Below are 26,134 nucleotides of genomic sequence, written 5' to 3' on the forward strand. Positions count from 1 at the left end.
ATGCAGCCTGCGAGCAAGCTCCTGACTCTGACTCTCCTCATCTTCATGGGCACAGAACTCACCCAAGTAGGTTTTTTTTATTACCACTATTATTATTATTAATGTTTATTTTATCATTATTATATTATTAATAATGTAGCCTATAAACGCCATTTTCCAACCTCCTCCTACCTCCTTTCGCTTGTATATGTGTGTGTTTTTTTTAATTGGCTTCCAGATCCGTTTAGAGATTACCGGGTTACCTCGTCTAAAGAGCCCCGGTGAATTAGCCCCCCTCCCCTCCCCCTTCTACCCCGCTTAAACAGATTAACGGGTGGGATTACATGATGTGAATGCATTGTGCTTGACGGGGGCGCGGATAGATCCACGTAGAGCCCGGCTCAGCCTCTCTCCTCCTCCTCTTCCTCTCCTCCCTCCACCTCCACCACCGGGGCTGTCACACCGGCCACATACCGGGGGAGAGCTGATGCTGATGCTGCTCGATCTCTCTCCACCCCTCCCTCGCTCGCTTCCCTTCCCTTCCTCTCTGAGTTGATACGGTCTCGATAATCAATAGCCTATAATATAATATAAATAATATTCTAAAAGGCGATTTGCCGCCTGCAGGCCGGTGTTGTTGCTGCTGCTGCTGCTGCTGCTCCTCAGGGCTCAACAATCAAATGCAGTGTCTGGGAGAGAAAGGTGCTGTTGTGAGCATGCTCAGTGACCACACTGTGACTTTAGTGTGGAGGGGAGGAAGAGAACATTGAGTCTAGCTAAATGCAAAATAAAAAAAAATAAAAATGCAAACAACACATAGCTACACACAGTTCAGTAAAGAAAAATCAGAGCTCATCCTCTCTGATCACTTCCTGCTGTCTAAGAAGCCATTTGCAGCATGGGGGAACTGTTGCCTTTATGCATCAATCAATCAATGGGAATAGTGGAAGGAGGAAGGATGGATGGATGGATGGATGGGTGAAGGAGGAGGTGAAGTGAGGGATTAATATTATTTACTGCAGGCCCTGCCACCACTGGATGGAGGAACGTGATGATTTAATTGGCCGTGCATACACATTGCACACACAGAGTCATATTTCATAGGCTTCAGTGTGGTGTGGTGTGTGTGAATCCATTTGTGCTGTTGGTAATTGGAGAGTGAGTGTAAAAAAAAAAAAATCAAAAAATCAAATGTGCCACTGAGGTACTATCAATAAAGTCATCTCCACCACTCCAAGTGACAAACTCAATAAAACATGTTGTGATGGCGGTGGTGAACTATATAGTCGGCTGCAGCAAAAACAAACAAACCCCCCCCTGCCCCCGCGATGTGTTGTTAGAACAATATTGATATAATATTGCCCCCGACAGCGATTGATTTCCCCCTGAATTGATGAGGAGCGTCGGCCCCTCTTTTCGCTTTATGTGAGAGCGGAGGTATTTTTTATTCATGAAGCAACAGCTTGGCTTTGACATTCATGTGGAATTTGATTTGTAAATTGATCAAAGCTGTGAGCTTACACACAGTTATTACTGCTGTTATTTTATCTCCATCCCTCCTTTGCAACCGAACGACGTGGTGGTGGAGCGCATGGACTCGCAGCAGCAGCAGCATCCAGCGGCAGCAGAGTGCAGGAAAATGCTGACACAATCGAACAATGTGGCTATTTGCACTGATTGATGGAGGCCATCCGTCAGAAAGGGAGGAGGAAGCGAAGGAGGAGGAGGGAAGAGGAGGAGAGCGTGTTACACTTTAGGCCCGGGGGTTCACGGTAACGGTGACAGTGACAGTGTCTCTCTCTCTCTCTGATGGCCTCAGTGTGTGTGTGTTTGTGTGTCATCTGCTTGAAGGTAAGTCGATAGTAGTCCACAGAAACACACAACAAGCAGCACTGACAGGCTCTATTTATACTTTAGAAAAAAGAAAAAAAAGAAGCTGCAGCACGTTTGGAGTGTAGGACGAGCAGCAGGCCTCTCCACATCACAACCCCGCGCTGTTTGAAGGCAGAAGGAGGAAGAAGAAGGAGAAGAAGTGAGAGGTGTATCCATCCAGAGCGACGGAGCCAGATTACTCATCATCACCAGGCAGCGAGCGCGGCCTCCACCTTTTGATGCCGAACAATAACACTCCCCCCTTCCTCTCTTAACGACCACATTAACCATGAACCGCTCGCCTCACGAGTCTCAGGCTTCAGACAGCTGCAGATCTTTCTCTTTCCCTGTGACAACATCTGGCCGAGGAGACGCCTGATTAGCAGCACACGCACCCTAACCCTTCTCTTTTAATTCTGCCCACATTTATTCACCTCTACCACCAACCCCCATCCCCTGATCTCTGAAGGATTTGGCGACTGCCTTCATGGCGTTTGGCGTGGTGAAGAATAGTAAAGCAGCCAGAGCGGCATCTGTTCCTCACCTCTCTGCCGCTGCAGGCCCGACGCGTCCTGGAGCGTCTCTCTCTGACACCTGACAAAAACAGATGGCATCCCCCCACCACCACCCAGCCTTTGACACCATGCAACCTACATATCGTCCTACAAAAAAAATACCCATCATGCAACGCAGTGCTGTGCAACATCTGCCCCAGTCAAGCTTCTTTTTTTTCTTCAGGATTCGTGTGAATGCACAACAACTACTGTACTGTACGCACAGAGGGAATTTTTCACATTTAAAGGACTAAATCTGCTTTGCGAAACACGTTGTCCACGTCCACGCTGCTTAATATGAAATGATGCATGAACGGCGTCCAGCTCTGAAACAGAGGGGGGGGATTTTTAATGTATGAAAGTTAAAAAAAAAAAAGAAAAAGAAAGAAGAGAAAGAATCAATCCGGCAGCTTTATGTGAGAAACTGAGACGGAGTTGAGCTGAATTGCAATATGCGTGGTGTGATTGGCAGCTGGGGTTGAAGCTATTTATTATTCAGTATGGCTGGTGGAGCGATGAAGCAAAAGAGAGAAAGAGAGCGAGAGAGCAGAAGTGGAGTAGGTGGAGATGTGGTGCCTTTTGTGGTGCACTTGGCGGCTGCAGGAAAGTGATTTTTTTTCCGCTTCTTTTGTGAGTGTGAGTATGAGATCCCTCTGTGTGTGTGTGTGTGAACAGCCTAAACACCTGTTTGCTACTGTATAGTACAGTAGGCTACAGTACAGTCCAACAGCTTCTCTGCTGCATTTAAGGTTTTTCTTTCCACAGAGTGATACTGTCTGATGTGTCTACATGTCAGAGCCACATCTCTTAAAAAAAAAAGACACAATCATTCAGTCTCTATGTGTGTGTTGCACTTGCAGCGTGATTCTAATTCATTGTCAAACCTGCCGATCAATCTCTGCGATGAACAGACTGAGTGACTGGATGACTAATTGATCTGTTCCCTCTAGTCAGTCGTCTTTTATCAGTGCACCTGTAGCGTCGCTCCTCCTCCTCCTCCTCCTCCTCCTCCTCCTCCTCCTCCTCCTCCTCCTCCTCCTCCTCCTCCTCCTCCTGCTGCTGCTGCTGCTGCTGCTGTTAACACTCCTGTTGTCCTCCTGGGTCAAGGAAGGAAGGACGAAAGGAGGGAAGGAAGGAAGGACGAAGGGAAGGAAGGAAGGAAGGAAGGAAGGAAGGAAGGAAGGAAGGAAGGAAGGAAGGAAGGAAGGAAGGAAGGAAGGAAGGAAGGAAGGAAGGAAGTAAGGACAAAGGGAAAATAGAAGGAAAGAAGGAAGGGAAAAGGAAGGAAATATAGATGGGGAAGGGAACAGATTGGGTCAAAAAAGAAGGAAGAAGTAAGGACAAAGGGAAGGAAGGAAGGAAGGAAGGAAGGAAGGCAAATAGGATTGTGTAAAGAAGGAAGGGAGAAAGGAAGGAAAGAAGGGAGGATGGAGGAAGGGAACAGATCAGGTCAATTGGATCAAAAGAGGAAGAGCAAGAAGTAAGGACTAAGGGAAGGAAGGAAGGAAGGAAGGAAGGAAGGAAGGAAGGAAGGAAGGAAGGAAGGAAGGAAGGAAGGAAGGAAGGAAGGAAGGAAGGGAAAAGGATTGTGGAAAGAAGGAAGGGAAAAGGAAGGAAAGATAGATGGGGAAGGGAACAGATTGGGTCAAAAAAGAAGGAAGAAGGAAGGACAAAGGGAAGGAAGGAAGGCAAATAGGGTTGTGGAAGGAAGGAAGGAAGGGGAAAAGGAAGGAAAGAAAGATGGAGGGAGGGAACAGATCAGGTCAATTGGATCAAAAGAGGAAGGAACAAGAAGTAAGGTCGAAGGGAAGGAAGGAAGGGAAAAGGATTGTGGAAAGAAGGAAGGGAAAAGGAAGGAAAGATAGATGGGGAGGGAACAGATTGGGTCAAAAAAGAAGGAAGAAGAAAGGACGAAGGGAAGGAAGGAAGGAAGGCAAATAGGATTGTGTAAAGGAGAAAGGAAGGAAAGAAGGGAGGATGGAGGAAGGGAACAGATCAGTTTGACCCAGAAGGACAACAGGAGGGTTTTTAAACACTGAGCTGTAGCTGTTGGGATCCTGCAGCTGAGAGAAAACCAGTCGGATCTGCACGGAGCTGCTGACCCCAACACCGACTCCTCGCGGTCACCTGTGGAAGCATCAACTCCTCCTCACCTCCAAGGCCACAAAGACATGAGAGAGAGATGAGAGAGAGGAAGTGGAGAGAAAGAGAGAGGGGGGAGGTGCAGTGAGATTTCACTTTCCTCTTTTCCATTTTTGTCTTAACCAGAGAAATGCATTATGGAGCCGACAGATATAACCTCGGACACGGAGCCACTCCTGCTGTTTCTGGAGAGAAGGGAGGAAGGGAGGAGGCTCATGTATCATGCAAGTGCTGCAATTTAGGCCGACAGAGTATTTGCCTAAAGGCTGCTGTGGACTCTCTGACTCTGAGCAGATTAATTATTTGTCATTTCTGAACATTGACTATTTATCCTTTTTGCAGTATCACCTCTCCTGTGTGCACGGTCTTGCGTTAAACCCACGTGCACCGACCGGCTCCACTTCATTATGCACAAAAAGCAGCGACCTGAGCAGCAATTTACTGCAGATTCACTGTGTAAATCAATCAAATGGGATGTTTTGATGCTGCCTTCCTTTTATTTTGAAAGGTATACGCTCTATTCCCCCTGTCATCCGCCTTTACCTTTCAGTATAAAAGCCCTCTCAGGTTTTTTTTTTTTTTTTTTTTAATTTTATTTGCAGCAACACCAAACTCAGCTACACGATGGCGCCAGAGTCTCACGAATTAAAATGATAGAAAGAAAAGAAAAAAAACAACCCTCCATCGTCCTGCAGGAGCTCGAGGCTTCAGTTCAGCATCATCACATCATCAATAAACCATCAACAGTCCTGCTGTCACTCGCCTCGCATCCACACATTTGTGCACAACTTAAGTGTTTTAGTGTGTGTTGTGACATGCGAGTTTAAATGAAGGCCACTTTAACCAGGAGAGATCCGATCCTCCTCTTCCTTTCCTCCTCCTCCTCTTCCTTCCCTCCTCCTCTTATTTTTTGGGGCACTGGAGGAAGAAATGTCACAGTCTGCTATAAATAATAACTCAGCATCAGTGTGGGCCGACCAGCGGCTCATTGTCATTCCCTCTGGGGAGGCGCGGTGTCGGCCGGCCGGTCCACAAGCAGCAGCAGCAGCAACAGCAGCAACAACCGGCGCAGTTCCAGATATTACCACGGTACGGACCCACAACCTGGCTGACATCATTGCGTCTGGGCGATATAGATAGATCCGTAGTACCTCCTCCTCTTCCCTCCTCCTCCCTCCTCTCATCCATTTGGAGCAGCCCGTGTGCGTGTGTGTGTGTGTGTAGTCAGTGGCACTTAATCACAGCGCGCACCCAGGCAGGAGGCGGACCGACCGACGGGCGTGAACGAAATAGTAACGGTGGAGCGGAGAGAGAGAGAGAGGCAGTGAGCAGTGTGCGGGACAACGCGGACAGAGCAGAGGAGCTTTTTTTTCTTCCTGTCTTATACCAGAGGACGTTTCTCCTCCAGCTGCTTCTCCTCCTCATCCTTATCTCCATCCTCCTTTTGTGGAGCCACTGCTGCAGTTTGATCTCTCCATCTATCCATCTATCTCTCCATCCATCCTCTTCTTTTATTTCTCCCCACAACCACTTTCGGGGCTTTTTTTCTTCTCCTCCTCCCGCACCGCGTCCGTCCGTCCGACTCGTTCTCCGCCGTCAGGTACTTGACTGGAGGAGATGTCCAAAAAAAGAGCCACGGAGCCGGAGTCCCGGGTGAAACATCAACAGGATCAGGATCAGGATCAGGCAGCCGCAGCAGCTCTGGGACGCGCCACGACCACCACCACCACCACCACCACGATGATGATGATGACTCGCCTCCGTTGTTTCTCGCTGGAGTCTGTAGAATGAAGAAGTAAAAAATAAAAAAATAAAAATTGGAAAAAAAAATTGAAAAAGTCCCGAGCAGCGCGCAAAGATGTCGGTGCCTCTGCTGAAGATCGGCGTCGTGCTCAGCACCATGGCGATGATCACCAACTGGATGTCGCAGACCCTCCCCTCTCTGGTGGGGCTCAACACCACCAAGCTCACGGCGGCGCAGGGAGGATATCCGGACCGGAGCACTGGAGTAAGTGCGCAACTTTCGCATATTTCCTGCGGCTGCTTTTTGCATTTTTTTTTTTAAACATTTTTTTTTGGTATCTTTTCTAAATTTAATGAGCTCCAAAAATAGACAAGAGTGAGATTTCGAGCGCGTTTCAGAGTTGATACATGTGTGTGAGTGATGCGCTCCTGCACGGCGCGCGTCAAAAGTATAGGATATAAAAAATAAAATAGAGAAAGAAAAGAAAATCACCACTTGGAGAGGCTTCAGAGAAATCCTTCCTGCTGCGATGTCTTGTTTGATGTGGCTCCTCCAGATGCCACTGGGCTGCTGGATCCCGCACTAAAGTGGAGAAACTTATCTGCTTTAGGGTTATTGTTAGAAATAATCATCATAATAATATTTTTTTTTTTAAAAAGCAAGCAAGGCGATCCATTTGCAGGAGATAAATGATCATTCATTGATGTGACAGATTTCAAAGCGGTGTTATTTTCCCATTCTTCTTCCGTGTGAATGGGATCAGCGTCAACTGCTGCTGCTACAGAGTCAAGAGATGAAGCGTTTCTTTGTCTCTCTGTCAGACTCCTGGCTCTGGATGCAGGGATGAGGTGGGGAAAGGGGGGGGCAGAGGGGGGCAGGAGGGGAGCTGAGTCTGAGCCTGGATGATGTTGGGGAGCTCTGTCAAGTGGAGGGTTATCACTGAATGGATGCAGAGGGGAAAAGGGGGGAATGAATAAATGGATGCAGGGTTAGATTTCAAAGAGCTGGTGTTTCATCAGTGTGACAGCAGCAGCAGCATCCAGATGTGGAGACGTGCAGGAGGAGGAAGAGCAGGAGGAGGAGGAGGTTTGTGGTTTTCTCCTCTTTGTCTTGTCAGCAGCATCCTTCAGGGAACAGAGCAGCTCCACCATCATCCGCTCTGATTGCTCCTTTCTTTCTTTCTTTTTTTTTATTTGGAGGCGGTGTGAAGAGGAGGATTGTGTGAAGTCAAGTCCTTCTCGCTAATTGAATCAATCAGCAGCTCCTGCTCCGCTGATCATTTTTATTGCTGATGCTCCTGATGAACGACGTCTCTCGTCTCTGTCAAAGTCGTTTTCCCAATCAGCAGGATTGTGGGACTGTGGAAAAAAGAAAAAAAAAGAAAAAAAACTTCTCCTCCTGACGTCAGACACCTCACACTTTTACTCTCAGGAGCTTTTTACACACACAACCTAATGAATAATGGGTGTAGCTCCAGCCTCCACATGTGATTGGCTGCAATCTTTTTCCTTTGTGTGGCTATGAAGACACAGAGTGATGGTGCAGACCGGGTGGAGCCAGCTTTATAAATTAACTCCTCTTTCTTTCTCTCCCCTCCATCTATCCATCCATCTCTCTTCTTCCATCTCCTCTGTCCTCAGGTGTTGCCAGCAAACCCAGAGGAGTCGTGGCAGGTGTACAGTTCAGCCCAGGATAGTGAGGGAAGGTGTGTCTGCACTGTGGTGGCGCCGCAGCAGTCCATGTGTTCACGGGATGCCCGCACCAAACAACTGAGGCAGCTGTTAGAGAAGGTAACCAAACCGCCTCCGACCTCGGGACGACCGCCGTTACACAGCAAACACCTACCAGGCGTAGAAAAAAAAAAGCTTCTTCCTCGCGTCACCTCTTGCCCGTCAGACACGAGTGGGATTCATGCTCTAATGAGCTCCCTGGAAACCCCCGACAGGCATCATGGGAGGCAGCGCTACGCCTTTTCCATTGTGCTGCTCACACCCACAAAGCCATGCATCTAATGATGCAACGCAGCTCAACACCCAGAGACTGGAAGCCGGGACTCCCTCACCCCTCTACCACATCTACGTCCATACACACATAAAAGGAATATTTAAGCACATTTATAACAAAACCCTTTTCATTTAAAGGGATAGTTCAACATTTTGGCAAACTGGCCCATTGCCATAATCCCTATAGTTTTAGGAGTAGGTTTGTTACCTTTAATTGTAGGTGCAAGCTATTTTTAGAACGGCGGAGCAGAGCCGCGAGCTGCTCAGAGCTACGCTACAGAGGCTAATGGAATTTCTTGGTTTCCCTCATCAAACTCATCAAATACACAATCCAACAACTCCAAAACGCTCTGGTGGACAAGTTGTGACCTGCACATTCACCACGCTATGAGATAATAACAGAACGTTACCAGACAGAGTTGTTTTAGAGGGAAATACAGAGACTGCTTGCTGAAAAACTGCCCCGTTTTGCATGAATTTACCTCTAAAACAACTCTGTCTGGTAACGTTCTGTTATTATCTCATAGCGTGGTGAATGTGCAGGTCACAACTTGTCCACCAGAGCGTTTTGGAGTTGTTGGATTGTGTATTTGATGAGTTTGATGAGGGAAACCAAGAAATCCCATTAGCCTCCTCCTTAGCGTAGCTCTGAGCAGCTCGCGGCTCTGCTCCGCCGTTCTAAAAATAGCTTGCACCGACAATTAAAGGTAACGAACCTACTGCTATGACTATAGGGATTGTGGCAATGGGCCAATTTGCCAAAATGTTTAACTATCCCTTTAAAGGAAAGAGATGGGTATTATTATTAATGCATAGCAGAGCAGATCTCTCTTGGAGCCAAGTTAATGGAGGGTGTCTCAGCAGTTTGCATGCTACACTTGCACCGTGTGTGTGTGAGGCCCCAGACTGCGAGTTGGCCTGATGTCAGGGTGTGTGACTCACTGACGGGACGATGCCAAAGCACAAGCAACATATTCAAAGTCTGTTGAATGTGTTTGGTGGAGATGTGTGTGTGTGTGTGTGTGTTTTAAAAAAATTCCTCCGATGATCCAATGTGCAGGTCCAGAACATGACCCAGTCCATCCAGGTGCTGGACCAGAGGACCCAGAGGGACCTGCAGTATGTGGAGAAGATGGAGGTCCAGCTCCGCGGTCTGGAGACCAAGTTCAGGCAGGTGGAGGAGAACCACAAGCAGAACATCGCCAAGCAATACAAGGTACGGAGCCACGCGCGTCTCCAGCCATTGACCCAGTTACCCCCAAACCCAACCTCCATCCTGTGTAGAAGCTTCACGGCTGCTCTGTAGATGCCATCAAACCCAGCTCAACTCATTCTGTTAGTGCTCCCGCTGTGGAGACGGCTCAGTAAAGAGAGTAAATGATTGAAATATATAAACAAAACTGCAAGAATTTGGATTATTATTCAACTTCAACTCACTTTGAGTCTTAAATCAACTAAAAGGTGATTTAATGTAATATTTCAGAATAGAAAAATCAGGAAACTGAGGTTTAAAGGCAAATTTCAGGTTTATCCCAATGACCATGCAGTGGTGAGATGATGTTCACACCTGTAGTGGAGTCTTATATAGTTTTGCAGGAAATAAATGAGCAAATTTCTTAATCTTTAAAAGTCGATCTGCATTTCCACTGAGTAATGTAACGCAAACAGCAGCAGGTTTTCTCATCTTCAGTTTAAACATGGTGTCGAGTTTTCGTGCAACTATATTACATGCTAAATCAATGCAAAGACGCAAATACACACAAAGTTGTGCCGGCGGCGGCGCGAATGATGGGAATGCTGCGGCGCGAATAAGCAAATTCGTGGCATCCATGTAATTTGCGTAAATTCAACATTAAACGTTAAACTCCAGCCAAAATATTCCCGTTTGGTTTTCTTGTGCACGAGTTGTACTCAAGCAAGTAAAGTGATTTTGATTGAATCCGCTGCACTGGCCTTCGTAATATTCAATAAAATGCGAAAAATTTGCGCATGGGAAATGAAGCCTCTTGAATCTGATGGCGACTATGTTTCAGGGATTTTTACAGAGATTATAATCTGCAGTGCAAACACATGACATGAGCAGTCACGTGACATGTCATGTGATTTAAGTGTAGAATAAGCTTTTGCTTTATTGCATTGTCTTGTGCTAGCATATACAGTCCTTTGAGAAATTCAAGTTTATCGCTTCGATTAACACGTTTCTTTATTTTTCGTGATTTTAAAATGAACAGGTTTAGGTTAACTCCAAATTTAATTTTTTATCCAACAAGATGCAGATTCTCACCTCAAACTATAACCTACATCTAATCTAACATGTCAGTAGACAGTAGGAAGTTCCTTAAATCCCAGAGTGATGTCAACAAATCGCTCGTTTTGCTCAAATGAAAAATATTAATTTTCCTCTGACAGTAGAGACGAGACAATTTCCATAATTAAGAAACTGGAACCAATGATTTTTTTGGCTGTTCTCAGTCGGAAAATGACTTCCTATTAAACGTTTAACCAACTCTGAAAAAAACAGTTGACATTTTCCCTTCGCTGTTGATCGACCAATCAATTAGTAATTTCAGCTCCAACTTGAAAGAAAAGTTAAAAAATAAAATGTCATTTAGCACCTGAGCCAAAAGCATCTTCAGCGTTTCTGTCATTCTACATCCGTGTTGTGACCCTGTCATCTGTGCATGCTCAATTCAGTGCATGTGTTGTGCAATTACTACTGTAACCTGTCCCAAGTGCATTTACTGCTACTAAAGTGTGTGTGCGTTTGTTGGTTTGTTTGTTTGTTTGTTTGTTTGTTTGTTTGTGTGTCTGTTAGATAGGTTAGCAAGCTCTAGCCCCTGTCAACAGTTTTGTCGTCTTCTTGCTTGCAGGGCTAACTTTAAGACATGTAAAGAGAGCCACAGGGAAGAAGAGGCAGGTCAATTCCAGATTCCCCTGAGCTGGGCCACAGTACTGAGAGCATTTGGGCGTCAAACAGTTAATTTATCTTTAGCACCATTAAGACTAAGAAACCCTCCCCCTCTCCCAAACCAACCCACCACTGATCTCTTCCTGCATGTTACTGCTGTTAAAGTTTTCCATTTAAAAGCTTTTTTAAAAAGTAAATACATTTATTATTATTATTATTATCATTATTATTATTACTTCTCTTATTATTCTTATTCTTATTCTTATTATCATTATTCTTCTTATTCTTATTATTATCAATTGCTGTTATTCATTTTATTTTCCTTGGCTTTTGTCTATGCATATTTGGTTACTCAACAAATCTATACGTAAAAACTATAGACGTACAATTCGAGACACTTTGTTGTGTGTGACATGTAAAAGCATGTAACCCTTAATACGATGTTGCATTTTAAACGATGATGACCAATAAAGAGCTTTCCCAATTGTTGTCGGTGTACCGAGGGCTTGCTTTTTAAAACGGCTGCTCACTTTGCCCGGGACGGAGCCACCTGCTCTGCTCTGCTCTGCTCTGCTCGTCCAGTCGTCCAGCGGGGCGGAGAATATTCTCCTTCTCCGGGGGGCGGGTTTGTTTGTTTGCTCAGAAACACACACAACACACACACACACACACACCTGCACGGACACACAGAACACAAAATACACTGAACATGGACACAAACAGGGGGTTTTCATGTCAGTGACAAAAGGCAGGATTAGAGTCAGAGTCAGAGTAGCCAGGTCAGACAGGTGTTTTTTTCTTTTATTACTTTCTTTTTTTTACTTCCCCTCCTTTTCTTTTTCTTTCATGGACAGCGGGACTTCCTTTTTTTGTCGCGCATGACACTCAACCGAGCTTATTCTAATCCTTTCAGGCCATAAAAGCGAAAATGGAGGAGCTTAGACCGTTGATACCAGTGTTGGAGGAGTACAAAGCCGATGCCAAATTGGTATTGCAGTTTAAGGAGGAGGTCCAGAATCTGACGTCAGTTCTAAGCGAACTTCAGGAGGAGATGGGGGCCTATGACTACGAGGAGCTCCACAACAGAGTGTCAAATCTTGAGGAGAGACTCCGAGCATGCATGCAAAAATTAGGTAGGCACAGAAAGTTGTTGTCACACACACACACATACACATGTTGTTTCATGCACAAACACTCACACATGATTTTGTTGTATGACTGGACAGAGAGAGAAGGATGCTCAGGCATATTCTACTGTACGGTGGCCCAGAGGTGCAAATCACAACAGCAAATCAGAAAACACAACAGCAAGAGAGAAAATACAACACAAAAAGGGAAAACACAACACAGAAAGAGAAAACACAACAGCAAAAAGAGAGAACACAGCACAAAAAGAGAAAACAAAACACATGTTCTATGCACACTGTGTATTTTGAATGACAATAAAGTGTATCTATTCCTATTCTATTCTAAAAAAAAGAAAACACAATGGCAAAAGAGAAAACATAACACAATAAGAGAAAACACAACGGCAAATGAGAAAACACAACAGCAAAAGAGTTGTTGTGTTTAGTAATAGTAATCGTGTTTTCTCTTTTGTTGTGATTTGCACCTCAGGGCCACCGTAATATTCACATGATGACACACACACACTGTGATCGACACATCACACAGGCTTATATGACACACACACAGACACACATGCACACAGACTGTTTCCTACCTGCTGCTGCCCACTGGTTTCTCTCAAGGTGAACTGATGGTGAAGGTTGTGCATGCACACACACACACAGCTGGAGGTAACATCTGTATCTTCTGCACATTCATCCTGCAAAGAAACAAGAAACAAGAAACTAGAGAGTTGAAACATCTGGTCACTCGACAGGAAATCGATCAGCGATCAATTGTTGTGTAATGTTTCCAACTAGCAGAGCTGCTGCATCATATGCAAAAGAGAAAAAACATCACATTGTGATTATAACAATGCACAACAACAACACTGACACATACAAATCTGCATTATTAACACTTGGCCATGGTTCAAATCTGATTATATATTGATGATTAGTTGTGCAGCTACTTTATCAATCAGAAAGTTCCTCAAATGTTGAAGTTGTGCTCACATCATTTGCATAATTGATGTATTTACCACACGTATCATTGCAAAGTGAAAACCTTAGACAAGCAAACAAAGCACAAACCATTTGAGAATCTTTGGCTCAGGCTTTTTCCTGACTATTTAACAAGTAAATAATGGATCAATAATGATTGCAGAGCCCCATAGGAGCCACCTGTTGACTCTGGATCTGTTTAGAAACATGCACATTTACAGTTTAATGCAGAATCCTGCACAAATCTATGGTGAATTTCACAATAAGAGCGTGTGGAGTGGAGTCCTATACACGGTGTCCATGTTAACGGGTGGACACACACAGAGGAGCAGAGCCACTGACTCAGCGCGCTTGATTCAATCACAGTCTTATCTTTGCTTTTAGCCCCCTGTCTCCGGCTCTTCACACCTCTGTCAGGGCCCACGGTGCTAATAGATGCACACCCACACACACACACACACACACACCACAGTGACTAAGATATATTGCAGCAAGCACAGAGACACTTACACGCCGCACATCACAGGTATATTGTGTCCCAGCATCAAATTATTCACGGCGCAGGATGACAGGACCAAACCGGGAGGAACTTTGTGGATCCGGTTCCTGCTGTTTCTGTTTCTGTGGAGAGAGAGAGAGAGAGACAGCCATTGTTTTTAAATTGGATATGAGTACAGGAAGAAGAAGAAGAAGATGATTACGACTTATCTGGGGCTCTCTGGTTAATACTTTCGGTAACACTTTACTTGAAGGTCTCATCAGACACTGTCATAAGAGATGAAAATGTGATCTCATCATACTATACTGTTATTTAAGTTTTCGTGCAGAATACATAAGTAAGACATTTGAAGATTGTGGCCTTAGAAATAGAGCTGTGTAATTAATAGACATTCTGATTTTGAGTTCGATTTTGGCTGCAAACAATCTCAAAATTAATATGATCAGGGAAAACCGATTATTTAGTCATTTGCATTTGTGCAAGTAAACCTAGACTATTGGGTTTTTATTCTGAAAGAGATGCGCAAGCATGTTATTTAGCAGAGTTCATGAGTTTATATGTCTTAAAGACATAATCTTGTCAATAATTGTGATTTCATTATTGACCAAAATAATGGTGATTATAATTTCTCTCCATAATGGAGCAGCACTAGTTGGAAATAACGTTGCCTAGAGTGAATTTAAACTATTTTCAGACAGTTTATAGACAAAATAAAGATCTGGCTGATTAATCAAGACCAAAAGATGATAGATTGAAGTTTTTGTCGCCACATTATTTGGCTTAGATAAGAAGGTCATCGCCTCTCTTTCTTTCTCCTATCTGAAAACACTCAAAGCCACATCCAAAAAAATAAGTTCTCTCCTCTATGAAAACAAACTTTCACAGTAAATCTTCATCTAAATCCTCACATTTCGTAGTAAAGGTTCACGTGTTTGTTTTTATTTTTCATTGTTAAATCAGCTTCACACATGTCACAGTCATTAACATGTCATAACATTGTTATTAAGTGTCATTCAGTTGACCCTAACCCTACAAACCCGGGTGTTATGACAATGACATAATGTTCATGACATGTCACTCTTATGATGAGACCTTCAAGTAAAGTGTTTCCATACTTTCTTTTTCCTGAGAGTCCTGTCCATGTTCTCACTCTCAGTTCAATGCACATCTGCCCCAATCCCTCACATCTGTGGTCAGAAGCTGCCTAAGATAGGAGAGCAGAGAGCAGTCACTGGGAGTCACTCCAGTCAGTGTGCATGTGTGTGTGTGTATAAGTGTGTGCGTGTGTGTGTGTGTGTGTGAGGGATCAGACGAGATAAAGGCGAGGTCACCCAGTAAGGGACCGGCTCAGGCGAGAACAGAGGGCGCCTACTTCCTTTCATCTTCAGACGACTGCGGAGGCGCTCATGCATAGTGCGCAACCAAATACACTCCAGCACCAGCACCAGCAGCACACTCCACGTCGTTGAGATTAAACCGGCGAAGGTCACTAGTCGTATTAGCATCCACACCAAAACAACAACAACAACAACAAGAACCGGGAAAGAGATGGAGAAGGAAAGAGGGAATTTAAGTGCTGAATAATAGATAGATGGAGCAGGCAGGGAGGAAAAAGTGAGAGAAGAAGGTGGAGAAGAAGGGAGGGGAAGGAGTGATAAAGTGAAGGCGAGCAGGAAAAGAGTGAGAGAGTAAGCAGGGTCCCCACAGAGCTGTCCTTCAAGCTGTTTTGTGCCGGAGAGACTAACAACCCGGCGGCTGCTGGGACACAATGGCCATCGATCAAGAGGACACGCCAGGCCTGCTGCTGGGCAATAATCAAATAAATAAATCACCCGGTGTCACGGCAAAAAACGTTAACGTGGTGCAGGCAGGAAGGCAGACACACACCGAACACACACACACACAGAAACAAGAACAACTAGAGCTTTAGGCAAATCTGGAAGTCCTGCACAACAAAATACTGATGAATGGAGCAGCAAGGTCAGAGCTGAACACCAGGCTACCTGCTGCTGCCATGGTCCGACTCCTCACCTTCAATCTCCTCTGTGTGGAATAAAATCACAGCCACAATAATAATAATAATAATAATAATAATATAGTGGAGTTCACATGCTGCTGAATCAATATATAGCTCATTACAAACAACCGAGTTCTCTCTCTCTCTCTCTGTTCGACTTACAGGTTCATTTCCTGTGTGAATGATGGTTTATTATAACCCATGTGGTGTTTTTCTATTAGAATAACATTAATTCATCACAGTCTTCAAAGTAAAAGGAGACGATGGGCCGATAAACCATGCATTGATTTAACCCTATTGTTATGTTCTGGTCGAGTTTGACCGTTTTAAAAGTTTTATCTCTGAAAAATGTAGTTAATGTGATCAGACTGACCTAAGACTCCATGACTTTGTCTACAAAGAGGATTTCAACAGACAAAATGAATTATATTTATTTGCATACAACTTTGTGCTTTTTATTCAACTTTTGTCCACTCTTGTTGTGCCGGTCAAAAATGACCGGCCATTAGAAATGAATGGGGGAACTACAATTAGTGTAAAAAACTGAGCTCAAACATCCTCATTTTCCAGATGCATTAGCTCAGATGAATGAGGCATACAGGCCATAAATAACAGAGAGAAATTGATGATAATATACATATGTATTAATACAGTTTTATTTGACGAGTCTTAATAGAGCGGTTATTTTTGACCGGGAACACAAAAGTGTTTAACATGAAATGAACACAGCATGAGGAAACGTATTAGTGGATTATTTCCATTCATTGATGAAGAGTCAGACTCGGCTAATCTGGTGTTAGTGGGCGTGGCTTTTGATCAGATTTGATTGACGGTGACCCGGCGGTCACCTCTGCTTCCAAATCCTGCTAAATCCTGAATGGTGCGAAAGAAATCTGTGACATCAGTTTACAACTAACCCCCCCCTCTCCCCACACACACGCACACATACACACACAGGAAACCAGCGACAGCAGCTCAGAGACAAAACAGGGAAACTGAGGTGAGGCAGAGTTTACAGGAGAGTGATTTACTACAGCAAAAGAAGATGAAAGGTCAAACCACAATATACACTGCAAAAACTCAAAATCTTACCAAGAACATTTGTCAAAATGTCATGTCTAGTCAAAACAAGAATTAAAATAAGACTCATCACATTAAAAAGTAGCTTGTTTAGACACTTCTCTAAACTTCTTTCAAGCATTTTCACTTGAAATAAGTAGAAAAATCTGATAGTGGGGCATGTTTTTCTTTCTCATTACAAGCACAAAAAATTGCTTTGAAACATTGTTTGAAACTAGGGAAAATGATCTAAAAACAGGTTATTTTTCTAGGTGATGAGTCTCATTTTAAATGGAAAGAGATTAGTTTTGACTAGAAATGAGACATTTTGACAAGGAATAAGACAAATATTCTTGGAAAGATTTTGAGTTTTTGCAGTGCAAGTATTTGCTGTTGTTGCATTCACAGTTTTTTGCTGTGCTGTTGATCAGAAAATGATCTAAAAAGTTTTCTCTCTCATTGTACTAGATTGTTATTTAGGGTTTCGTGCAGAATACATAAGTAAGACATTTGATGATTGTGGTGTTAGAAATAGAGCTGTGTAATTAATAGACATTATGATTTTGAGTTTGATTTTGGCTGCAAACGATCTCTAAACTAATATGATCAGGGGAAAACCGATTACTTAGTCATTTGCATTTGTGCAAGTAAACCTAGACTATTATTCTGAAAGAGACACTTAAGCATGTTATTTAGCAGAGTTTATGAGTTTATATGTCTTAAAGACATAATTTTGTCAATAATCGTGATTTCATTATAATTTTTCTCCATAATGGAGCAGCAATAGTTGGAAATAACATTTTCTAGAGGGAATTTAAACTATTTTCAGACAGTTTATAGACAAAATAAAGAGCTGGCTGATTAATCAAGACCAAAAATTGACAGATTGAAGTTTTTATCTCCACATTATTTGGCTTAGATAAGAAGGTCACCGCCTCTCTTTCTTTCTCCTATCTGAAAACACTCAAAGCCACATCCCAAAAAATAAGTTCTCTCCTCTATGTATAAACAAACAAACCTTCTTCACAGTAAATCTTTATCTAAATCCTCACATTTCGTAGTAAAGGTTCATGTGTTTGTTTTTATTTTTCATTGTTAAATCAGCTTCAGGTCCCATCATCAGGTTTTTTCCCATTTGCTCTGCCCTGGGAAAATTCAGGCCAAACGGAGATTAGACCCAGTGTGTGTGTGTGTGTGTGTGGATCTCTTGAATGCAGATGCAGCAGCAATAGTAGTTGTCATCTAAAGATAGAGGCATGATTAGAGGAAATAAATAAATAAATCAATGGCCAGTGTATTACTGCAGCCTCTAATCCCACTGAGGGTTATGTAAGGGACTCAGCCTCCACTAGAAATACTGTAGTAAGACGCTGCTCATGTGGCCATGTGCTCGCCTGTCAGCCGCCGTCTCCGAGGTGCGACGCCTGCACACACACACACACACATACATACACACTCAGCAACAGCAGCAGCAGCAGCAGCATGCAGACATGACATATGTCGCCCCGCAGAGGCAGACAAGCGCTCCCAACATGGAGGCGACGGCACAAGTTTCACTGTAAAAAAAAAAGACGCCCGAGAAACGACAAAAGATCTGGATGACTGTTTCAGAAAAACAGGAGATATGAGAGGGAGCGTTACAGCACAGAGAGGTTAATGGATGCAGCGACAGAGAGAGAGAGAGATGCTAATGAAAACCCCCAAAAATGAGCCATCGTCACAGTCTCACCCTTTAAATTAGCACATCAAAACGATTCAGCGCATTCGTAGGAAAAAATGAGCTCATCAGAATCGTCTCATTGACCTTTGTCTTGTAGAAATATCGTCTGTAAAATGGCCCGTGTCCAAAACTACGGGGACGTCGTGGAGACATCGTCGTTGTTGTTGTTGTTGTCTCTCATTAGAAAAAGAAAAGAGAGAAAAAAAGGGGGGATATTAGTGCGAGCGCCGGCTCTCCGTCACGAGGGGGCAAAGAACCCGGTGTTAGCTTTGTCAAATTCACATCAACACCTCAGTCAACGCTAATTAACACTGCAGCAGCTCACAACACACACACACATATACACACACACTTCCTCACACACAGAGTAAAACAGCCATTAGCATGTGTGTGCTGAATAACAAGCACCTCATGTACAGTACAGTCAGGGCCGTTGTATAGGGGAGAAAGGTGATGATAATTCTAGGGGCCCAGCACCCAGTGGGGCCCATAAAAAACCCCAGTAGTCTAATCTTTGTAGGCTATGACTGATTTATTCTGCGTAAAACCCTGACTAATACTCATAGTACACTGTAAAAACTCAACATCTTTCCAAGAATACTTGTCTTATTTCTTGTCCAAATGTCTCATTTCTAGTCAAAACTAATCTCTTTCCACTTAAAATAAGACTCATTACCTAAAAATGAACTTGTTTTTAGATAATTTTCACTTAAATTCACAATAAATAGAAAAATCTGCCAGTGAAAGTAAGTTTTTTGTGCTTGTAATAAGGAAGAAAAACTTGCTCCACTATCAGATTTTTTCTACATATTCCAAGTGAAAATATGTTTGAAAGAAGTAAAAAAGTGTCTAAAAACAAGCTGCTTTTAATATGATGAGTCTTATTTTAAGTAGAATGAGATTTGTTTTGACTAGAAATTACATTTTGACTAGAAATAAGACAAATATTCTTGCTAAGATACTTGAGTTTTTGCAGTGTAATGCTGCATTAGCATCAAAACAAAGAAGGCTAAATAAAAAACGATAATACATACGTAGTCTAAGAAAAAAAAAGGAAAAGTTAGGGGGAGGGGCCCACTTGAGTATTCTTTAGGGGGCCCAGAATTCCTAGCAACGACCCTGAGTACAGTACAGTGTGCAGATAGAGAGACAGAGACATGGAGACGAGCCGGATGTCCACTCTGCTCATCATCGTCCTCCAGGAGAAACACATTTGGGTTTTAATGTAACCGGGAGTGAGTGAGTCAGTGTGAAATCCTCCACCAGATGTTCCCATGGCGCTTTTTTGTTTCGTTCGCAGCATGCGGGAAACTGACGGGCATCAGTGACCCCATCACCATCAAGACGTCCGGGTCCAGGTTCGGCTCCTGGATGACCGACCCCCTGGCCCCTGAAGGAGACACACGGGTACGTACACATCACGCACGCAATAGAGTTCATTCAGATTTTTACTCATCTTCACTTTTTTTTTGTCCGCCCAGGACCCGGCAGGCCCAACATTTGAGGTTTTAAGTTTGGTTTCATTGGTTAACAATGAATAAACGGCCAATTTATTGCAGAATGAAGTATGGCTGTAGCATTGCGAGTTGGTTCTGGAAAACCTCAAACACCATCCAGAACAATAGCAAATTACCTCAATTAGCCTGGATTCGTTTAGCTTGTTCTAAAGGTCACTAATTAACATGTAATCTGTTTAAATTGTGTTTTCATGGAGGGTTTTCATGCAGAATCATCATGATGATGGAACTCCAGATGTCCCTGCTCCCAGTCCAGCCAATAATCTGTGTACATAACTGCTCTTTCTTTTTTTCTTTTTTTTTTTAAATCACACAGATTCTTATTTAATCCATAAATCTGATTATTTCTGGCTCTCTGTTTTAATTCTAACACTTAACACCCACTGGCCCAGCATCAATGGCTGTTAAGGGGTTAAAGGGATACTTCACCCAAAATCGATAATTCACCAATCATCTACTCACCGTCATGCCAAGGAAGGGTTTGGAGAACTTTCAGAGTCATCAAAACACTTTAGGAGTTCCAGGGGGGGTCCGGCTGGCAACGGATTTTCATATGATGGCGGTGGATAGAGTTCACTTTTGAATCGTCCGACACACACTATGAAACATCCAGATACCTCCATACTGCTCATCTGTACTGACCCAAGTGTCCTGAAGCCACCACATGAAAAAGTTGTTCGGAAAAAAATAATTTGATGTCTGTTTTTAGCCTTGTTGTAGCAGTAGCTCCCAGTGGCTCTGTAGATGTTTGTGCGCATGCACAAGATTTGCTGCAAGATGTTCGTTCGTCGTTGTAAACCATTGGATGTATGATGTAAACATGGAAGAACATCTCGCAGCAAATCTCGCACAGCCACTGGGAGCTACTGCTACAACAAGGATAAAAACAGAGATCAAATGAATTTTTTATGAACAACTTTTTCATGTGGAGGCTTCAGGACACTTGGGTCAGTACAGACGAGCAGTATGGAGGTATCTGGATGTTTCATAGTGTGTGTTTTGGACCATTCAAAATTGAGCACAATCCACCGCCATTATATGAAAGTCTGTTGCCAGTCGGACCCCCCCTGGAACTCCAAAAACATTTTGATAACTCCGAACATTCTCCGAACCCTTCCTTGGCATGACGGTGAGTAGAAAATTGGTGAATTATTTTGGGTGAAGTATCCCTTTTTAAGTCCCTTTTTTTGTGCAGAATTTGACATTTAACGTTTGCCGTTTGGAGTCTTGGATTAAAAATGAAAGAATAAAGTATGGATTTAGCATTGCTAGCAAAGTTAGCACTAGGAGGTATAAAATACTACCAGTTAGCTTGGATTAGTTTAGCTTTTTCCAGCTGCAGGTCACTCATTAGCATGTAATCTGTGCAAATTGTGGTTTCATGGAGGGTTTTTTTGTGCAACATCACATCACCATGACGACAGGACTCCAGTAAGTCTCTGCTCCCAGTCCAGCCAGTAATAATCTGTGCACATAACCACTCATAAATCCACAATTAGTGAGCTATAGAGAGGCCGGTTGGTGGGCTGAGTTGTTGTGGGACAGAGCCAGGCTGATGATGATCGTGCCCACTCTGCTCTGTGTGTGTGCCGATTGATTCTGGGTTGTTTTATGATTGATTAGAAAACAGGAAATTGGTCGTTTTTAGCTGCTTTATCAATGCAGGAGCAGCACTCAGACTGAGCAGATACAGCGAATGTGATACATTTTCATCTTCCACATTTTTCCATCCTGTAATTTGACCCTGCTTGCTGCTGTGTGCTGACACGAGAGCCAGCCCTGCACTCCGAGTATGTGTGTGTATGTGTTTGTGTGTTTTATACGCTTTATAATCATTACATCACTGTAGCTACCTGCACCTGGAAACATGTGCAGCTTCGACGGTGATATGAATATGAAACATTTTGTTAAAAACCATGTAACACATGAAAAATTAACACGCCAATATTTGACCTGCACAAACAATGAGTCCAGTCCCACTGGCTGTGAACGCTGCATGCTGATTCGCCCCTCCCCCCCTCCCCCCTACCTCCTACGCCTTGGTGAAGAAGCTCAATATCGGCAATAAAAATTGTTTGCCTGTCTTGAAAGTTAATGCTGACCTTCACCTATATGATAGAGGTCAGAGTGAATGCAGCAGCCTGCGTTTATTAATGCTCTGCTCGCATTAAAAAACCAAAATGCTGGGGATAAATAAATGTGTGCAGGTTTTTAACAGGAAGCTGCTGGAGATAACAGGGAAGTTTATTTGTCTGCTAAGCGTGAACATGGTCTTTGTGCAGCCGCTTTATTAGACACTTTAATAAGAGACTGAACCCTCAATGTCACATGGGAGGAGAGAGTTGAGCAGCAGCAGCAGCAGCAGCAGCAGCATGCGGCGCTGTATTTGTGTAAATTTGCAGTTTGCTTCTTGAAGGCTAATTGTCATGACAACACCGGCTGTTTAAAAGTGTATATTTTAAAAAATTCACAGCAGCAAGGTTGAACGTACTGCTGACTAAGATTATATTTAGCATACAGTAAAGACAACTTTTTTTTTTTTTGTAGAAACTAATACATTTTGAACAGAACACATGAAAGACGTGCTGCGTTATCAAAGAGCAGAGGAGGAAGAATGAGTCTAATTGATGAGAGCAGACAGGCCTGTTTCACCTCGTTTCATCTCTGGGTTTCCTCACCTTGCTCTTTTTTTTTTTTTTTCTTGGTCTCTTCCTCGGGCCTGTGGAGACTCCTCTGTTATCTTTTTTTATTTTTTTATTAAAGTCAATCACAGGAGATAGCACGTGGAAGAAGGAGCAACTGTAGGTCGGTAGGGGAAAAGGCTTCGAGGTGACTCGGTCCCGCCGAGACTGAGGAGGAGGAGGAAGCGCTTGAGCCTCCAGGGCTCCGGGGATGAGAGAGCTCTCTGCCCGGCACCACGGGGGCCCAACAGGAAACCGGGGGTCGAAGCAGCTGAGTCGAGCCTTTTATGTGGAGTGATGGGCATTATCCCTGCGAGGCCCCCGGCTCCTGGCCGTCATCCCTCCTCCACTGTTTGTATTCAGAAGCTGGTGTGGAAGTCTCAGCGCCGCTAACTTAATTGGGATGCTTGTTGACGTCTGTGATTTGATTTATTCAGCGAGTGATCCGCATACCAGAGTGTGATATTCACAAAAGGACGCGCAGACAGATGATGAAGATGATGAGGATTGGTGATGGTGGTGGTGATGATGATGATGATGATGATGATGATGATGATGATGATGATAGGACATCGAGCTGTGATGCACTTTGCTTCTGTGTGATGCTGATGCTTCTTCCGACCTTTCTGGGGGGGGCAACCTCCATTCCGACATCCCACCAGTCCAACATAGGTCTCTAAAGTGTATTTGAGCACTTGTAAAAGTGCGTTATAAATAAAATGTATCATTATTATTATTATTATTATTATTAATTGTCTAAATGGTAACACTTATTTTCTATCAAACGTCCCATAATTCCGCCAATTTTTTGCCTCCTATGGTCGGAATGACGGTATTTTTTTGTTTTTTTAAACATCCCGCCTTTCTGACAATTCCTTTAACTCTTTCGCGACCACACTAATTCCTCAGCACATCCGCTCAGGACCACATGTTTTTGGCTATTTGTTTACCTTTTATCTAACGTCGAACCGAACTCTGTACGTCACCTAGAAACAAACGGTCTTCACGTGATTGAAGAGTGACTTTACAACGTGCTCCACGAAAAAACGGCAAGTTTTTCCGCCGTTTCGTTCGTGAGGACGAAGTAGAAGAAGAGAGCTGGGTTTCTCCAAAAACGGAGCTCCCGCTCTAGTTTCAGAGAAAAACGCACTTTTGTGTCAAGTGGCAATCGGCTCATTTTACCGCTACTCTGCAGTGTGGCATGTCTCCCAAATCATTTCTACGGCTAAATAAATATATTTGTAGGTAAATCTGGGGGGTGTGGCAGCCTGGAGAGCAGCGGTGCAGCGGTGTGGGTCTCTGGCCGCAGCGCAGCAGCTCCGGGACACTGCTGTGTGACTGGCCGGCGATGAGTGCTCTGGGGCGGGGGCGGTCGGTCACAGCCCCCGCTGCAGAGCGCCCGCTCTGCTGCACAGCGCCGTGAAAACAGCCGTGATAACGGGCTTTCAGATCCGAGTCTCCAAACCAGAAACGTTTGTAACAGCACCGGTAAAAGTCGCCACATTTGTCGTCGGTCGCTTTTGTCAAAAGAGGGTTTGGAAAGTCGCCAGATTCAGCGAGGAAGTCGCAACACTGTAGCCGACAGCCGCACAGTGCTGCAGGCTGCCCCCACAGCAGCATTCAAGGAGAACGATTACTCAAACAAAACCAAGATCACACAGTTTATAAAAAACATTATGTTTTGATTTTAGTTTAAAACAGTTTTACATATCAGAGGACTACCATATTCACACACAGGGTACCTCAGAGTGTCTATTATCGTAATCTGTAAAAAAAACGGTTAACGTTCGGCAGGCTGTGACGAGTTAACTCGTCAATGGTCGCGAAAGAGTTAATAGCGTATTTTTTCCCCAAAAGATTTTTGCACTGGTTGGGCTTAGGCAATGATGAAAGAAGTTGGTTAAATTTAGTAAAAAGACCAGGTAGAGGCTAGACAGGCAGACTAGTCAATGTCTGCGCTCTGCTGCCTTGTCGGAATAGCGGTATGTTGGAATGGTGGTAAGGAGTTGGTTAAGTTTAGTAAAAAGACGCAGAACCATGTGGATATTGCTCTATCAGCATGTCTTGAAGATGGGAGTCACCTGTTGAGTAACGCACATTTCCTTATATTGAAAGCCTTGTTGGAATGGTGGAACGTTTGCATGTCGGAATAGCGGTATGTTGGAATGGTGGTATGTCTAAATGGTGGGATGTCAGAATGTAACCGACCTTTCCTTCTTTTTCCTTTTTCTCTGTCAAGGTCTGGTACATGGACGGTTACCACAACAACCGCTTCGTGCGGGAGTACAAGTCGATGCAGGACTTCATGACGTCGGACAACTTCACGTCCCACCGCCTGCCCCACCCGTGGTCGGGAACGGGCCAGGTGGTCTACAACGGCTCCATCTACTTCAACAAGTTCCAGAGCCACGTCATCATCAAGTTCGACTTCCGCACCTCCTCCATCAGCAAGTCCCGGCAGCTCGACTACGCCGGCTTCAACAATGCGTACCACTACGCCTGGGGGGGCCACTCCGACATTGACCTGATGGTGGACGAGGGCGGCCTGTGGGCGGTGTACGCCACCAACCAGAACGCCGGCAACATCGTCATCAGTAAGCTGAACCCCAACACGCTGCAGATCGTCAAGAGCTGGACCACCAACCACCCCAAGCGGAGCGCGGGCGAGTCCTTCATGATCTGCGGCACGCTCTACGTCACCAACGGCTACTCAGGAGGCACCAAGGTTTACTACGCCTACTCCACCAACTCCTCCACCTACGAGTACATCGACATTGCCTTCCAGAATAAGTACTCGCATATCTCCATGCTGGACTACAACCCGCGTGACCGTGCACTCTACGCTTGGAACAATGGCCACCAGGTGCTGTACAACGTCACGCTGTTCCACGTCATCCGCTCGGAGGAACTGTAACCACGGGACGACGGATTACGTGCATAACATACATATTGTCTGTGTAGAGATCTCCCCCATATACGAAAATATATCTGCGAAAGAAAAAGACTCAACGACGGCAAGATTTGCTCTATTTATAACATCCAATAACTTTTACTGACGGACTGAATCTACAGTGAATGCAAAAGTGGATTGAATGTGCATATACATGACACTGAAAAAAAAAAACCTACAACTGAAGGGTTTCATTCCAAAATGTGATATATTTGTTATAGAGAAAAAAATATTATCAGTTAACCCCTTAACACCCAGCAGGCCCAGGCCAGTGGGTGTTCAGGGGTTAATATCACAGACCTAAAGCGTCCTGTAAATAAAAAAAGACTTTACAAAGTTTTAAAAGAACATACGGTAGATTTTATTTTACTAGCTGCC

The 26,134-nt window shown here is 44.0% G+C and overlaps 1 protein-coding gene across 2 annotated transcripts; it reads left to right on the forward strand.

Moving 5' to 3' along the window:
- olfm1b (olfactomedin 1b) lies at nucleotides 1–25,720 on the forward strand (the record flags this gene model as incomplete). Of its 2 annotated transcripts, none has more annotated exons than XM_083982965.1 (6): nucleotides 1–66; nucleotides 7,932–8,081; nucleotides 9,355–9,510; nucleotides 12,116–12,335; nucleotides 19,909–20,015; nucleotides 25,046–25,720. In XM_083982965.1, the coding sequence occupies 6 exons, from the start codon at nucleotides 1–3 to the stop codon at nucleotides 25,718–25,720; spliced, it is 1,374 nt and encodes a 457-aa protein (XP_083839091.1). The 2 variants fall into 2 exon arrangements, with proteins under 2 accessions (XP_083839091.1, XP_083839090.1); XM_083982964.1 differs by lacking the exon at nucleotides 1–66 and adding an exon at nucleotides 6,406–6,555.
- Between the last annotated feature and the right edge of the window lie 414 nt (nucleotides 25,721–26,134).

Source organism: Trachurus trachurus (assembly GCF_905171665.1).
Source record: "Trachurus trachurus genome assembly, chromosome: 12".
In the NCBI taxonomy this organism is placed as follows: domain Eukaryota; kingdom Metazoa; phylum Chordata; class Actinopteri; order Carangiformes; family Carangidae; genus Trachurus; species Trachurus trachurus.